The 14,488-nt window shown below is 47.9% G+C and overlaps 2 protein-coding genes across 4 annotated transcripts; one reads left to right on the plus strand and one right to left on the minus strand.

Annotated features, from left to right (window-relative positions):
- Positions 1 to 1,756: 1,756 nt before the first annotated feature.
- On the plus strand, positions 1,757 to 7,540 carry klhl22 (kelch-like family member 22). Of its 3 annotated transcripts, none has more exons than XM_062451773.1 (8): positions 1,757 to 1,790; positions 2,268 to 2,568; positions 2,662 to 2,827; positions 3,054 to 3,365; positions 3,899 to 4,308; positions 4,691 to 4,883; positions 5,194 to 5,427; positions 5,867 to 7,540. In XM_062451773.1, the coding sequence occupies exons 2-8, from the start codon at positions 2,348 to 2,350 to the stop codon at positions 6,212 to 6,214; spliced, it is 1,884 nt and encodes a 627-aa protein (XP_062307757.1). In that variant the 5' UTR covers positions 1,757 to 1,790; positions 2,268 to 2,347; the 3' UTR covers positions 6,215 to 7,540. The 3 variants fall into 3 exon arrangements, with proteins under 3 accessions (XP_062307757.1, XP_062307755.1, XP_062307756.1); XM_062451771.1 differs by having other exon boundaries at positions 1,768 to 2,123; XM_062451772.1 differs by having other exon boundaries at positions 1,771 to 1,800.
- Positions 7,541 to 10,121: 2,581 nt separating this feature from the next.
- tbx16 (T-box transcription factor 16) lies at positions 10,122 to 13,898 on the minus strand. Its single transcript, XM_062451609.1, has 9 exons — positions 13,660 to 13,898; positions 13,245 to 13,401; positions 13,025 to 13,127; positions 12,324 to 12,488; positions 11,764 to 11,910; positions 11,592 to 11,662; positions 11,406 to 11,494; positions 11,065 to 11,281; positions 10,122 to 10,944 (listed from the first exon to the last, which is right to left on the minus strand). The coding sequence occupies exons 1-9, from the start codon at positions 13,673 to 13,675 to the stop codon at positions 10,485 to 10,487; spliced, it is 1,425 nt and encodes a 474-aa protein (XP_062307593.1). The 5' UTR covers positions 13,676 to 13,898; the 3' UTR covers positions 10,122 to 10,484.
- Between the last annotated feature and the right edge of the window lie 590 nt (positions 13,899 to 14,488).

Here is a 14,488-nt window from a genome sequence, read left to right on the forward strand (position 1 = left end):
TCAAGCCAAAAGTAGACTGTATTTTACAGGTTTAACAATGCTATGCTGGACATGTCAAATGCTTACAATTTAGAAAATACTCTGTCTGTCTTTATGTTGATAGAGCTAGCTTATGTTTCTGACATGATCAACCATAAAACTAATCATGGAAACAAATCTAATTAAATAATTTCCAGGAATCAGACATTGTGCTTCTCTATACCAGTTATAACATGTGCCTTTCTCATCACTATCTATAGACGGCGTGTATAATAAGACAATATTTCATAAGGACTATGAATTGGGTCATTGTTATCTTTGCAAAACACCATATCAGTTTGTAATTTCACAGCAGGAACCTGACAACTGACTCAGAGATTAACACTGTTTAATATTGACTGAATTATGTTCCCTTCAGTCATTTGTGGTCGCTTTGATTACTTTGTTCAGACCAAACAAAAGATTTTGTCAGCCTTCGAGTTTACTTGAGGAAGGAGTTGTTCTGGGTGTAGACATGGTCCTGGGAAAAGGCAAAATCGTGATAATAAAACTGACAAGACCTAGAGATTAGATTTCAAACATATTTGAAAGTGAAGAAGACAAGGACACAATATGAAAAACGATGATCAATAATAACATGGTTTATGGTGTCAAGCATCCAGTGAAGTAAGCGATTGAACACATCAGGTCCGGGTTTTTTTTATAGTGTAAAATGTACACCCTGTGTCACAACACGCAGTATGTAAAAGTGCTTCTCGCGAAGATGAATGATGTCATAAACGAAGGCCTTGATGAAACAGGAAAAGCAGGGCAGGAGAAAACTCTTTATGAGCCTGTGCAGCACTCGTAATATGAAGCTATGGAAAAACCCCTTTGTCTAAACAAGCTGATTAGATATGTCTAATATTAGAGGTCTTGCTTTTGTTTGACAGCTCAGCGAAGATAAGTACAGACAGCGTTTGCAACTGTAAAACCGAAGCATGGTTCAACATCTGTCACGCTGTGACACAATGACAGCTGCTCCAAAACAAATTCAGATATACAATGAATGACGATAAAAACACCTCTGATACTCTGCTAATCTACAAGGATGGCAAGCCTTTCACTACAAGACCTTTATTATATTATTATATGTGACATATAATAAAGGTCATAGTATAAATCACATGGTAGAACATGGTTAAGTCATTTATGACTTGGCCTAAGTCATAAACACTGTAGGTAACCAGCAAATATGTACATGGATAGTCTAGGCCCAAGCATGTCATTGTTAATGAAATGTATGTGTAACAGTTCTAGGATAATTGTATCTTGAGCTCTAAAATGTCATATTTTTTTCTTTGGCCAACAGATGGTAAATAAACAGATTAATCAAACTGTTCATGTTTAATGTAGAAAGAGTGTCCTCTTCTGGTCAACAGGGGAGCAACAGTGCGACATTTACTGCCCTTGGAGGGAAAAAAGAGGAAAGAACGAAATATAATGCCCAGTGACTCCCTATATTATTGCAATGAGTTTGGTGTACGCTGCTTGAAAACGCTATTTCTAACCAATGACAACTTCAGAAAACTTAAACAAACAGATAGCTCCAATAACAATACCCTGTAATTTAGGGTGGCAAACACATTAAGCTAGATTAATCATCAGTTATACATAATATTCCTTACTTTCTGGTGCTTGGAGGACGTCCGAGACGACCAGGTAATTTACCCTTTGAGAGAGAAAAATGCGCAAATAACATATTTTGGGCGGATGTGATCTCACACTGAATGGGCGTATGTGTGTGGTACCAGCTGGTGAAAACATAAGAAGTAAACACAGGTTATTTATTATTGTGTAGTACAGTAAACCAACAACGTTTCTCACAATTAAGACAAATAGTTCGCTGTAAATCGAACGCGTTTGTAGTTGAACTTGAACGTACTTCTAAACCGATCCGACTTCAATGTCGGTCGGTGGCTTCTTCGATAACCTTTGCTTGTTCATAGTCGACTTGTGTGTGACTTCAAAAGTTCGCTTTCGTCTATTAGCTGGCTAACTTGTTAGCTCTAGCTATCTAGATAGAGTAAATCAGCCTGTTTGAAACCAGCTCAACTAGTCTAGCCATTCTATAGGTATCTATCAAGATCTAGTTGTCCTACGTGGTAGGTCGCACATCTCAGTATAATGTTTATTTTCCTATCCTAGCTCTTACTCAGTAGCTTGCAGTTCGGTTCTTTGTGAGTGCTAAATGCATGTGCATATAGTTGTTAAGATTAACGTCTTAATGTTTGCTTTCCAAACCGCAGGATGTAAACCCCATACGGACGTCAGTGTATGTGACCAGGGGTTACTATCCAGTAATGTGAGGTAGAAGGATTGTCCAGTAATGGCTGATGATGGCAAACTGAGCACGATGGGTGGACCTGCCGGCTCATCAAGCAACTGTGGCCGTCAGACGTACCGTAGCAGTGTCCACTCTCGCAGTCTCTTGGACGGCCTGCTTGCCTTGAGGGAGAACGGTATCCTATTTGACGTGGTGCTACTGGTAGAGGGCAAGCCCATCAAAGCCCATCGCATTCTCCTGGCAGCGTCATGTGACTACTTCCGGTAGGCTCGCTGCCACCCACCTGGCATTTCCTTCTTAGTTCAAGTTGAAAGGGACTCTGGGTGTGTTGCTGACCATGCATTCATGTTCTACAGAGGCATGTTTGCCGGAGGCCTCAGAGAAACTCAACAGACCGACATCCCAGTACACGGGGTGACGTTCGTAGCCATGACCAAGCTTCTGGACTTCATCTACACGTCTGAGCTGGAGCTGGACTTGGAGAACGTGCAGGAGGTCCTGTGTGCCGCCACTCTCATGCAGGTATCTTCTCAGCCTTCTAGCTGTCATAGGTATCCTATGCTAAATGAATAAATGTAAATGTAATGTAGGTATCCATTAAATTAACTTTATTATCCCCCAAAAGGAAATCCAAGCGTTTGGGTAACTCTGGAGGTTATGGCTCGTAGCCTGTGACCTGTGACCCTTCCACTGACCTCACTTCCTACATGTTCCTTTAATAGACCTCACTTCCTGGTTCCTTTAATAGATCGAAGACGTGATTGGCTTCTGCTGTGACTTCCTCTTCTCTTGGTTGGACGACAGCAACATCCTGGAGGTGGACAAGCTGGCGGACATTTACAGCTTGCGACAGCTGGGGGCCAAGGTGCACTCCTACATCCTCCACAACATCCAGACCTTCTCTCGCACCGAGGTGTACCGCCAGCTGCCCCCAGAGAAGGTGTTCAGCGTGCTGTGCAGCAACGAGCTGGAGGTGGCCTCGGAGAACGAGGTGTACGAGGCAGCTCTGCACTACCACTACAGCCCGGAGCAGGTGGAGACGGACCAGGTGTGCTTGCAGGTAAGGCCGTCCTGTCTACCTACCCCCCCATCCCCCACCCCGCCCCCCCTCTCAGACACTACATTCCCTGTGGCCTTGTGCCGGTTTGCGGTTGGTTCAACTTGGGAAGATTGGGAGAGCAGGTTGGCTGTGTTCCACGGGCTTGAGAGCTGAATGGTGGCGGGAACTAGGGGTGCTGAGGGTTCTGCAGCAGCCCCCCCTGAGGACAGAACGAGAATTAAAAATGATATGACTTGAAAATCCACCACCGCGGCACCGCCCCGCAACATTAAGCCCCCCGCCGCCAGCCCCCCCCCCCCCCCAATAGAATATGTTCCCGTGGCGATGGAGAGCCGCGTCATTACGTCACTGTGTTTGCTGCACTATGTGTTATGTGGACGGAAGAACAAGTTTCTAACCGGTTCGCCGATGGAGCTTGGAAGGAAAGCATGAAACTGTCTATTCAGGAGTATATGATCCCCCCTCCCACACACACCTCCACCCTGATCCCCCCTCCTCCCTGGGCCACCCCTGCCCCTCTCCACCCCCCGCAGGACGATCTGAAGATGCTGGAGGCGGTGCGGTTCTGCCTGATGGAGGAGCAGGTTCTGCAGAGGCTCTCGGGCCGTCTGAGCGACTGTCCCCTCAAGGAGTCTGTGACGGCTGCCCTGCGCTACCACGAGCAGGAGGTGTGGCAGCCCGTCCTCCAGGGCCCCCTCACCCAGCCCCGTTCCAGCTTCCACTGCCTCCTGGCCTTCGGCGGCATGTTCTCCTCCGGCTCCCTCACCGAAAGCGAGGACCTGTTCCAGGTTTACCACCCCAGCTGGTGCGAGTGGAGGTCCCTGGCGGCGGCCCAGGCCCCTCACATGTCCAACCAGGGCATCGCCGTGCTCAACAACTTCGTCTATCTCATCGGAGGCGACAAAAACACTGGTGGTTTCCGGGCGGAGACTCGATGCTGGAGGTAGGACCACAGGGCCGGTACAGACACGTTTTAATGTGATCTAGATAGACAGAGAGAGGTCCACCTGTTACTTAGTCGCTCTGTTGTCATAGGCTTCTGGAATAATACACACATGACTGTTTGAACTGGTAGAGACCCGGGATAGTGCCGAAACACACTGTGAAACAGATGTTATTTACGTTTCTGTCATGCAACAGCCATCTAATACACAAACAAGTCTTTTGATCTGAAGAGATGGTCTGTGGTTTTCTTTATCCAGACGGCCCTGCGCCTGATTCAATTTGACCTTTTAATTCGCTCAGAAATCTGCTTACCGCTGATTGAATTTGACCACCAAAGAAAGTGATTTCTCTCTGGATGACCACCGCCTCTCCCCCTTCAGATACGACCCTCGCCACAACAACTGGTGCTCCATCAAACCCCTGCTGCAGCAGCACGCCGACCACTGTGTGTGTGTGGCCGGCGGGCACATCTACGCCATCGGCGGACGCGACTACAGCAGCGAGCTGGAGAGCGTGGAGCGCTACGACCCCCACACCAACACCTGGGAGTACGTGGCCGCCCTCCGGAGAGAGGTATGTCGACCGCTGCGATCCTTCAAAATATTCGGAAATAATCCACATGCAGTACTGCCACCGTCCACTAGAGGGTACTACATTACCACTTAAGTGCCGAGGCACCGCCAGTCCTTTTTAGGACAAATGTGAGAGGCATAGCAGCGATGTGTGAAATGTTTCATGTAGACAAACAACCAGACCACCATATGTTAGGTCTATTGCGGTGTTTTGATGACGAACGCCGTTACCTCACTTTCGGCTGCCTCCGAGGAAGAGAGAGCGATCGAGTCTGACTGCGTCTGAGCGGGTCCGCTTGATCCGTCCGTAGGTGTACGCCCACGCGGGTGCCGTGGTGGACGACAGGATCTATATAACGTGCGGGCGGAGGGGCTCGGCCTACCTGAAGGAGACCTACTGCTACGACCCGCAGGCCAATCAGTGGGCGGCGTGCGCCGAGGGCCCTGTGGAGCGGGCGTGGCACGGCATGGCATCGGCCAAGGGCCGGGCCTACGTCATCGGAGGGAGCAACGATGAACATGGCTACAGGAGAGACGTCCTCAAGGTATCGTGGCCCAGCCCTGCTTCTCGGCACTGTTGTACTGCAGCACACGCTTTTATCCAATCGAACATAAGGGGTGTGAATCAACACACCATCCACAACCCTGTCAGGCTCAGTTCATAGTCTCAGTTCATATATGTCAAATGATTCACACAGCTGACTTTAAAATCCAAAGCGATGCAAAGGAGGGGGGTTTAATAACCGACCTAGGGGTCTGGAAGACTAAAGATGTTTACATTTACAGTCATTTAGCAGACGCTCTTTTCCAGAGCGACTTACAGTAAGTACAGGGACATTCCCCCGAGGCAAGTAGGGTGAAGTCCCTTGCCCAAAGACACAACGTCATTTGGCACGCCACGGGAATCGAACCCGCAACCTTCTGATGAACAGCCCGATTCCCATAACCGCTCAGCCATCTGCCTGTTAATCTAACCCCTTCCAGGTGGCGAGCTACAGCCCCGGGGCTAACTCCTGGTCCGTGGTGAGCCCGCTCCAATCGGGCCACGGAGAGCCTGGCGTGGCCGTTCTGGACGACCGCATCTACGTCCTGGGCGGGCGCTCGCACAACCGCGGCAACCGCATGAAGTACGTCCACGTGTACGACGTGGACGAGGACCTGTGGGAGAGCGGCACGGCGTTCGAGGACCGCGTGTCGGGCCTGGCGGCGTGCGTGGCCCTCCTCCCCCGCCACGTCCTCCACCAGGCCAAGAACTGGGAGCAGCGCACCAAGGCGTCCTGGGAAGAGGTGGACCTGGACAACTCGGAGGAGTCCACGGACTACGAGGACTGACGATCCTCCCCCCTCGGAGGTGACGGGGTGAGGCTGGCCGGGCGGTGACGCTGGTCTCTCCACGGGAGGTTGAGGGTCCTCAGAGCGTCAGGGTGTTCCGTGTGTTGGCATGTGACGGTGACGGTAGGCTTTCGATGCTTGGTTTTTTGTTTTGTTTTTTCTTCTTCATGGACTGGTGAGGGGAGGATGGGTTCTGCCCCTGCATGCGAGCCAGTTTGAGACCAGAGTGCTTCTGAACCAGGGTGGTTATCAAGGCCTTCTGCCCTTTTCCTCTGTGTGTGTTTGTGTCACCCCAACGTTTTGTCCATCAAGCCTGTCCTGAGTTTTAAGTTTGTGGGTATGTCCCTTTTGAAAAAAAAAACGTAAGGGATGTTATTTATGCTGGTCCATTCTTGGCACTCTCCTGGCTTTCTCAGCGCACTGTTGCCGCCGCAGAGCTGAGAACAGAAAGATCTGTTTTGGAAGCACATAGAGAATCGGAACAGTTTTGTTTCTTGAAGAGAAATCCTGATAACGATGCAGTGCTCTCTCATGTCGGCGTAAGTCATCTTGCTCTAATGAGATACAGCGCTGGCATTGGCTATGCAAGAACACTTTTTTTTTTTACGGGTTGGTATCCTTTTAATATCTTTTATTTTGTTTTAGTGTGTGATTTATTTGTTTGGGACTGGTGATAAGAAGTTTGGGTCAACAACAAAAAAAAGGATATTATTTTCCTGTTTTTTGATTTGTTTTAACAATTCATTAATATTGTTTAGGTGTGATGTTATACTTCATGTTGCAATACTGTGGTAAAAATGCTTAGCATTCAAGCCTTAATCAAGAATTTGATTGTCCAGCTTTAAAGTAATAATGTTTGTTTACTGATTGGGCCTGGCAACTTCAGGATCCGCATGCTTTAAGACAGGGTTCTCCAATCCTGGTCCTAAAACATGCAGGACAGCGGCCCTCGAGGACCAGGGTTGGAGAACCCTGCTTGAAGATGATCTCATGCACTTTGGAGGGTTCATTCGTCTTGCCTTGTTTCATCATTCACATCGACAAGCAAAAACATTTGCTTTTGTTTGTTCTTGGTGGTGTGCCTCCTCTATCTCCTCTATTATAAAAAAAAGGTCATTTGTAATGTAGAAAAGAGTGTTGCAGGAGTTTGAGATATTTTGTATGATGCGGTTCGAAACACGGCAGCAGGTTGTATTTGGTGTCCCACCAGACATATCTGGAAAGAATATAAGACTCTGTTCTGCAAATCACAAGTAACATGACCACTGTTTACAATACACCTATAAGACGTACTATGTCTCTAATAAAGAACATTATAATACTTTTGATTCTGAGTTTTTCGTGATTTACCTACTGAATCAATCATTCAGTTTCACTCCCTGTTACTACAATGCCTTCAAGTCACTTTCAACACACAAATATTTACATTTTGTGTGAATCATACGTTCTATTACTGTCAAATAGATTGTTGACAGTTTCTGTAATTACTATATTCTAACCCGAAGGGAAATACGTACACAGTATATGAAATAGACACAACATTAATTAATTAATTTCTACAATAAATTACAAAGTAGGTTTTACTAACTGACATCTTTAATCCCAACACAATAAAAGTGTCTCTAAATTTAGAATTTTGTAAATTGTGCTATCCTTTGACTGTCTTTCAGATAAAAGGGTATTTAGAGACCTTACAATAACAAATAGATTGTTGAAATGGATTGCTTTTTTTTTTTTACTATGGCTAATTTACTTCCTCAATTGGCTTTGAGTGACATGACATCGGTCGATGCCCGAGTGGACTGTGGTGGCTGTGATTGGCTGCTGTTGTCTCACGGTGTTAGTCCCGCCCCGTCTCCAGAGGTTCCTCTCCATTTGGTGCTTTAGACCCTTGACTTTATGAAGCTTGACGGCTGCTTCACCCTCTCAGTCTGTTTCATCTTCAGACCCTCTCCAGCCCCTCGTCGGTGCCCCCCTCTTTATTTCACACTGCCGTGCCAGTCCCCAGAGCGTCGTTCAAGGAGGTCACCCTCTTCTGCTCCACACGCAGGTTGGACAGCCTGCCATGTTTTCATAGTGTCAGTGAATAGAACCTATTCATTTCAACACCAGAGATTCCCAGAGGGACTGTCAAGACATTTGTACTGCACTTAACATCGCTAACAAGTCCTCTCAGGCTCTAAAGTGCTGGTCGATGTAGCGCTCTTAGCTATACGTTATTGGAGCAATTAAAAACACAACAAAAAAATACACGTATTACCCAATGGAGCAGTCTTCGAAAGCTGATTCACAAATCTATGGTACGAGGGTCTTGGGGCTTTCTGGAAGTGTTTCGGTTCAGTTCTACATCGACAGAACCCACCAGTCAGCCACAGATGGGAACCAGAGGTGGAGGGGGGGAGGGAGGAGGGGGGGAGGGTTAGGGGTTGGGGGTGAAATACAAGGGCGCGTGAGAGGTGACCTCCAAGGAGTCAGGAAGAGCTCTGCACTTCCAGAAGGGTTCCGCTGACCATTTGACGAGACGCGTCTGTCATGGGAGGAAGAGGGCTGGGCCGTCACACCTCCAGCACACAACGCTCCTCAGATCACTGGCTTCTGGGCTGTTGGCACTTATGATGAACTTTGGAGTGCCGTCCATTTGCATTTTATGCCGCCTGATGCACCCAAACTGTAATAGCAGGTCATTGTTAGATTTCCTCATTTCCATATTCCTTGGAGAGGTTTTATTAACAATCTGCTTGCCAGATGTATTTAAATGGTGTTAGATGAGATTTAATGGAGATTTAACGTTCTTCCATCAGCCATTTGTTGTTTTTAGCTCAAGTTTTTCTTTCTTTGTTGTTTTCTCTCATCATAACGTCTTTCCGGAAGCCATCAGCCGCGAGCAAAGAGGGTGGCTCTGATTCCAGGCCGTGACCGTGGCTTGAGATGAAATGAGAAACGAGAAACAGAATAATCATTTCAAATCATCTCCTGAGGGAACTCACTTTCATTTGCTCTCTTTCGAGGACCCGAGTCCTGAGCGATGTGTGATTGGCCAGGATTGCAACTTCATTACCTCGGCCTCAATTGACATCTCAGTCCCCTGACGTCTAATAATGAGTAATGACTGGGATGAGTCACCTGTGACATGACTCACCGAGCTTCATCTATAGAGGCTGTCCAGGTCTGCCGCCCCCCCCCCCCCCCCCCAGCACCCTCACTTTTAGACTGAGTAAACAATGAGTGTTCATATCGGCATCATCAACAGGGTCCGAAAGGGCAAGAAAGAATGAGATTCGGCTCGCTAATGTTCAGACTGACTAATGAATTGAGCCGCCCACATCCTCATTGTCCCTCCACACCACCCCATCCCCCCCGTCCCCTCCCTCCTCCACCCGTGACCTTTACGACAGTCATTAGTAGTTCCCATCCACCAAGGGGGGCAATGAAGACCTCTCTGTGTTTTTTAATGGTGAAAAGGAACCGAGTCGTCCGTCCCCCCCCATTTTCCTGCTGTTTACCGCTCGTTGAGGGAGAGAAAGATTGCCAGGGCAGGGTTTATAACTTTGGTGTGTAAACCCAGCAGGCTAGCTGTCTCTTTGGGCCAGGGGCACAATGACTCGGGTCTTTAATGCATGCTGGGTCTGTGGAAGCTAGAGTGTGGTCCTCGTTAGATCAACAAAGACAAAATATAAACAAACAACACTGCAGGAAGTTGTTTTTTTGTTGTTGTTGTTGTAGGAATCTCTCCATTGACCTGTAGCCACGGATACAGACAGGTAAGTCTGTTCATGTTAACTTCAAGAAAATGATGTCTTCGAGAAAGCCTTCAAAATCTGTTTCTTTTATTATGTCATTTCTTTATATACAGATCACATCACAATTTCATAAAAGCAATTTGTCACATCAAATTATTATTTTGTTTTTTTACAAAAATAATATTTACGACCAGCAGGAGATGAAACCCCAAAACAATATAAATAGACAATTCAACAAACACACATTGGATTGTGAGCAGTAACGGTACGGCACGGACGAACGAATCTCTGAGGAAGACGAGACCTGCTCCAAGATCTCCTCTCTCTCTCTCCTCTCTCTCTCTCTCTCTCTCTCTCTCTCTCTCTCTCTCTAGTGTCTGTCTCCCCAGTCTGGCCTGGGCATGCATCATTCTCACGCAGCAGCAGTGAACACGGCACAGCCAGCAGTCGTCTGCGAGGCCTGGTTAGAAGAGAGGGGTCGGGCATTCGTCAAGTCTCTGTAGGTACTCTCCCTCGGCCAGGAGAAGCGCTCACCAGCAGGAGTAGGAGAAGAGAGGGTACTGGCTCCACTCCGCCACGTTGCCATGGTGATAGCCGTGGTGGACAGCCGGCGTGGTGTAGTCGGTCGGCAGGTGGTGAGGAGGAGGAGGAGGAGGAGGAGGGGGGGGGTACTGGGCGGGGCCGGGGCCACCCCACTGGCCCAGGGACTGCTCGGCGCTGTAGGGGGTGTAAATGTGGTGGCCCAGGACCCCCCCGGGTTTGGCTGTCTGGGCCATGGCCATGTTGAGGACCCCAGCGTAGTCCTGGTGGCCCGGGGGGGGCTGGGGGAGGCAGGGAGAGGGCCCCTGCTCGGCCGGGGGCTTGGAGGCCTCGTGCTCGGGGACCCTGGCCACGTCGTGGATCCTGGACTCGAAGCCGGAGCGTACGGATCCTCCGTTGCTGCTGCCGACGCTGGAGGGCGGAGACGGAGATTTGCCGTGCTCGTGGAACCTGCCGGAATAAAGAGGGGAGGGGGGGGGGGGGGGGTCAGTCTGTGCGTTCGACAAAAACAACAATGTTGGGAGTTGGCTTTTTTCACGTAGAGATCGCTCCTGAGATGTGGTGCTTCACCTGTAGGGCTGGTAGGAGGCCGGGGCTGGGACGAGCTGCTCCGTGTTGTACAGGTCCCTGGTGTCTGCGCCCGCGGGGGACTCGGTCCGCCCGCCGTGAGCGTGTTCCCTCTCGGAGGCCCAGGGGGAGTAACGCTCCTCCTTCACCTCTCCCTCCTTCCTCTTGGACAGGTCGGCCTGCTCTTCCTCGAAGCCGTCGTAGGACGACTGGCGGAAGTCTAGAGGGAAACACACACGGCGTCAGACCGACTCGAGTACAAAAGAGATAACCCTAACCCTTCGTGAGATAGAGAGTGATGATCATTGAGAAAGAGATGCTAGCAATTTGGAGGGAATCAGTACCTGGAGGACTGTCCTCGTCAGTGTCTCTGCTCTGTGTGTTTGGCTTCTTCGATTTTTTCTCCGAGCAAGCTGGGTTTCTACTCGCTCGTCTGCGGAGGGAAGCACAGCGGGGTTTGTTAGACCAAACGATCAGAATCAACAACATCGAACTGCAATCCATGTGAAAAGTATGGAAGCCAGATATACCTTTTCGAATTGGTTCCTTCATCTCTAAAGCCCTTTGCGAAGGGGTTGTGGTCAATCTTCAGCTTGGTTATCTGTCGGGAAACATTTATTTTTAAAACACCATTTATACCCACGACATGGGAGGCAGAATGGCTGTCTTGCCACAGTGTGGTCGGCGGTGGGTGAGACTGACCTTGGTGTTCTGGTAAGCAGTGACGGCGGTGAAAGAAGTCTCCGGAAAGATGAAGGTCTGGAAAACGCTCCAGCGAACGCTGAACAGGTCGTCGGCCTGGACGATGTGGAACCGAGGGTGATAGCAGTGCATGGAATGCAAAATGATCTGGAAGAGGCACGGTTGACCACGTTTAACGGTCGGATCAACAATCACAGTCTGAACCGAAATGCTTCCGTGATCTCTCAGGAGGAGAGGGTCTGTTCAGCCTGACCGTAGCATATTTATTCCTTAGCAGGGTAACTACTATTTATGATTACAAAGTGGAACATAAATTCCCCACTGTAAAATCTCTACATCTAACTAAGTGTGATAATCTTGTTTTTAGATTTTACATTTAGTTGGACTTTCTTCTCATATAAATGGCTTATCCAATGACTTAATATGAGAAATCTCAAGTGAAATTATCTTCCTGCACTGGCATCCAAATACACTTGTTTTAAGCTTAAGCAAAACGAATATTCTTGCATTCAAATTTGACAGGGCATTTTTACAGAGCATGAATATACGCGTGCACTTACATGGCCGTGCTGGTCCAGGGTGTTGTTGGTGAGCTTCAGTTTGAGGAAGGACACGGGCTGTTTCATCCAGTGGCTCCCGGGGGCTGGGGAGTCTGGGTGCAGGTACGTCCTGCAGGGGGGCTGAGGCTCAGCCTTCCCTGCTACCTCCCACTTCTCCTTGTTCCACTGCAGACAGAGAGACAGTCAATACACCAACATCATCCTTGACACGTTATTCATCAATACATTCCCGGTGAATAAATCTGTATCGCCATTGAGCAGGCGATTTTTTTTTTTTTTTATCCAAAAGGGAAGTGCAAATAGTGCCTAGAGAAAGTCCAGAAGGAAATCAACGATCAGATGTGCACAGTTCCAGTTTCGTAACAGTATTTTGGTGGATAGAGACTATCATGCAGAGGTGAGAACCAGGGAAGCTTTGGCTTCAGTTCCCAGAGAGCCAGAGAAGGCAGACAGAGTGAAGAGCAGTGGTTTGGCTTATACCACCCACAGAGAGAGGAGGGCCAGTACAGTAGGTCCTCAACAGGGGATAGAAAAACAGGAAGAGATAACAGCCTTTGATGTCCAACGTCAGGGAGGTGATAGAGAGGCTAGTGTGGCTGGACCTCACCTGATCCTGACTAATGTCAGGAACTTACATGGAAGTCTGGGGGGTTTCTACGGTTACTACTGGAGGTTTAGCAGAGGGAACAGATGTGACTTACCTTATATCTAAAGCCATCTTCGGGTACCATGTCCACCAATAAGATGTATTTGGCACAAGGAATCAGACCAGACAGGCTGATCTTACAGTGAGGGAACATTCTCCTGAAAAATGCAAGAGTGAGATCAGTGTCCAAAACGTTAAAATACCAGGACGTTTTCCATTCAATACATGATGAACTGTCAGTAAACAGTAAAGATATATTTTTGTGACTGTCTTACCTGCCAGGTTTGGTAATGATCATCTCAGTTCCTATTTCACTGAAAGACTTCCAGAGCTCCGAGTCCTCCAGGGTCATCCTGATGTTGCCTTGGAGATAAGCATCTGGACCCCCAGACAAGGGGGGCTGGGCTGGGCCACTGAAGTTGGGCTTCATGTCTAAAAGTTCACAGGTTGGATCAGATGAATCAAGCCAAAACAATCAGACGACAAATAATGATATGACCAAAATGACCCAGAGACATCTGAGAGATAATCTGAATAGCCTGTGAACAAATAGTTATATGTGAACAAATGTGGTTGTTTAGTAGTCGATTGGCCTACAGCACAATAAGTACTGAAGGAACATAAGTGTACATATATGCTTATACCAATGATTCAGATCAGATGTTTTGTCATGAAGGAAAAAACACTCACCTCTAAGAGATTGCATTTCTCAGGTTTCACTGGTAGCACAACAGATGTGCTGCCAAACTATCATGAATCAGCAAACTGGTCCAATGTTATCCAGAGGTCAATTTGGCTCCCAGTCCTTAAATCCTGCTCATCTGTGGAGATCAATCAGTATATTCCAATGGAGTACGATGGCATGAGCGGAGAGAGGTAAGTCCAAAGCTGAGCTAACAACTGTGTCCTGAGACGTCTGCAGAGTTGCAGGGATGGGGTGTTCCTGGTCTTTAAGGGGAGCCCAGATGTGGGAGGGGCTAGGAGGGCCATTCCCAGGCTTTGAAGTGCCACAATGCTGAGTCAGGGTCCTGCTGTGATTGGAGGGTGACAGAAATCAAAGGGACTTAACAGAGCCTTGATACCGTCCCCACAGGAAGAAGGATGAGGAAATGCATCTTTATTAACTGCTAAGAGACTTTTAAACAAATATGGACAGGAGTCCCTGTTGGAGAACAGGGACTCCGTCGGCACCAAATTCTGTGTAAATATCATTCACACTGATGTTACCGCACACAGAAAAACACATTTAGTGTCCTCTTGCAATCTGGTTAATCATCCATCATCATTCAGTTAATACAACCACTGGAACAACAGAAACTTTTTCAGCTCCAAGTTATATGCGGTTTACTAAATCAAAAAATATATAGATACAAGCTATCACAGATTGGCTTCCTTTTATACTGCAAAGGATAAAGCCAAGGATTGACATTGTTTTCTTTATTTTGTCATAATAATTCAGGCCAAATAATTTACACAATATTCCCTTCATTTGTGTTCCTTGCATTTTTGCATTTTGTCA

Source organism: Osmerus eperlanus, chromosome 25, assembly GCF_963692335.1.
Source record: "Osmerus eperlanus chromosome 25, fOsmEpe2.1, whole genome shotgun sequence".
NCBI lineage: Eukaryota > Metazoa > Chordata > Actinopteri > Osmeriformes > Osmeridae > Osmerus > Osmerus eperlanus.

Excerpts from the sequence above, each read along its gene's own strand:
- klhl22 (XM_062451773.1), top strand. The coding sequence starts at position 2,348 with ATGGCTGATGATGGCAAACTGAGCACGATGGGTGGACCTGCCGGCTCA. Across the intron at positions 2,569-2,661 it reads GCGTCATGTGACTACTTCCG|AGGCATGTTTGCCGGAGGCC; the intron begins GTAGGCTCGCTG and ends CATGTTCTACAG. Across the intron at positions 4,309-4,690 it reads GCGGAGACTCGATGCTGGAG|ATACGACCCTCGCCACAACA; the intron begins GTAGGACCACAG and ends CTCCCCCTTCAG.
- tbx16 (XM_062451609.1), bottom strand. Across the intron at positions 13,128-13,244 it reads ATCATTACCAAACCTGGCAG|GAGAATGTTCCCTCACTGTA; the intron begins GTAAGACAGTCA and ends TGCATTTTTCAG. Across the intron at positions 11,663-11,763 it reads CTGCTTACCAGAACACCAAG|ATAACCAAGCTGAAGATTGA; the intron begins GTCAGTCTCACC and ends GTTTCCCGACAG.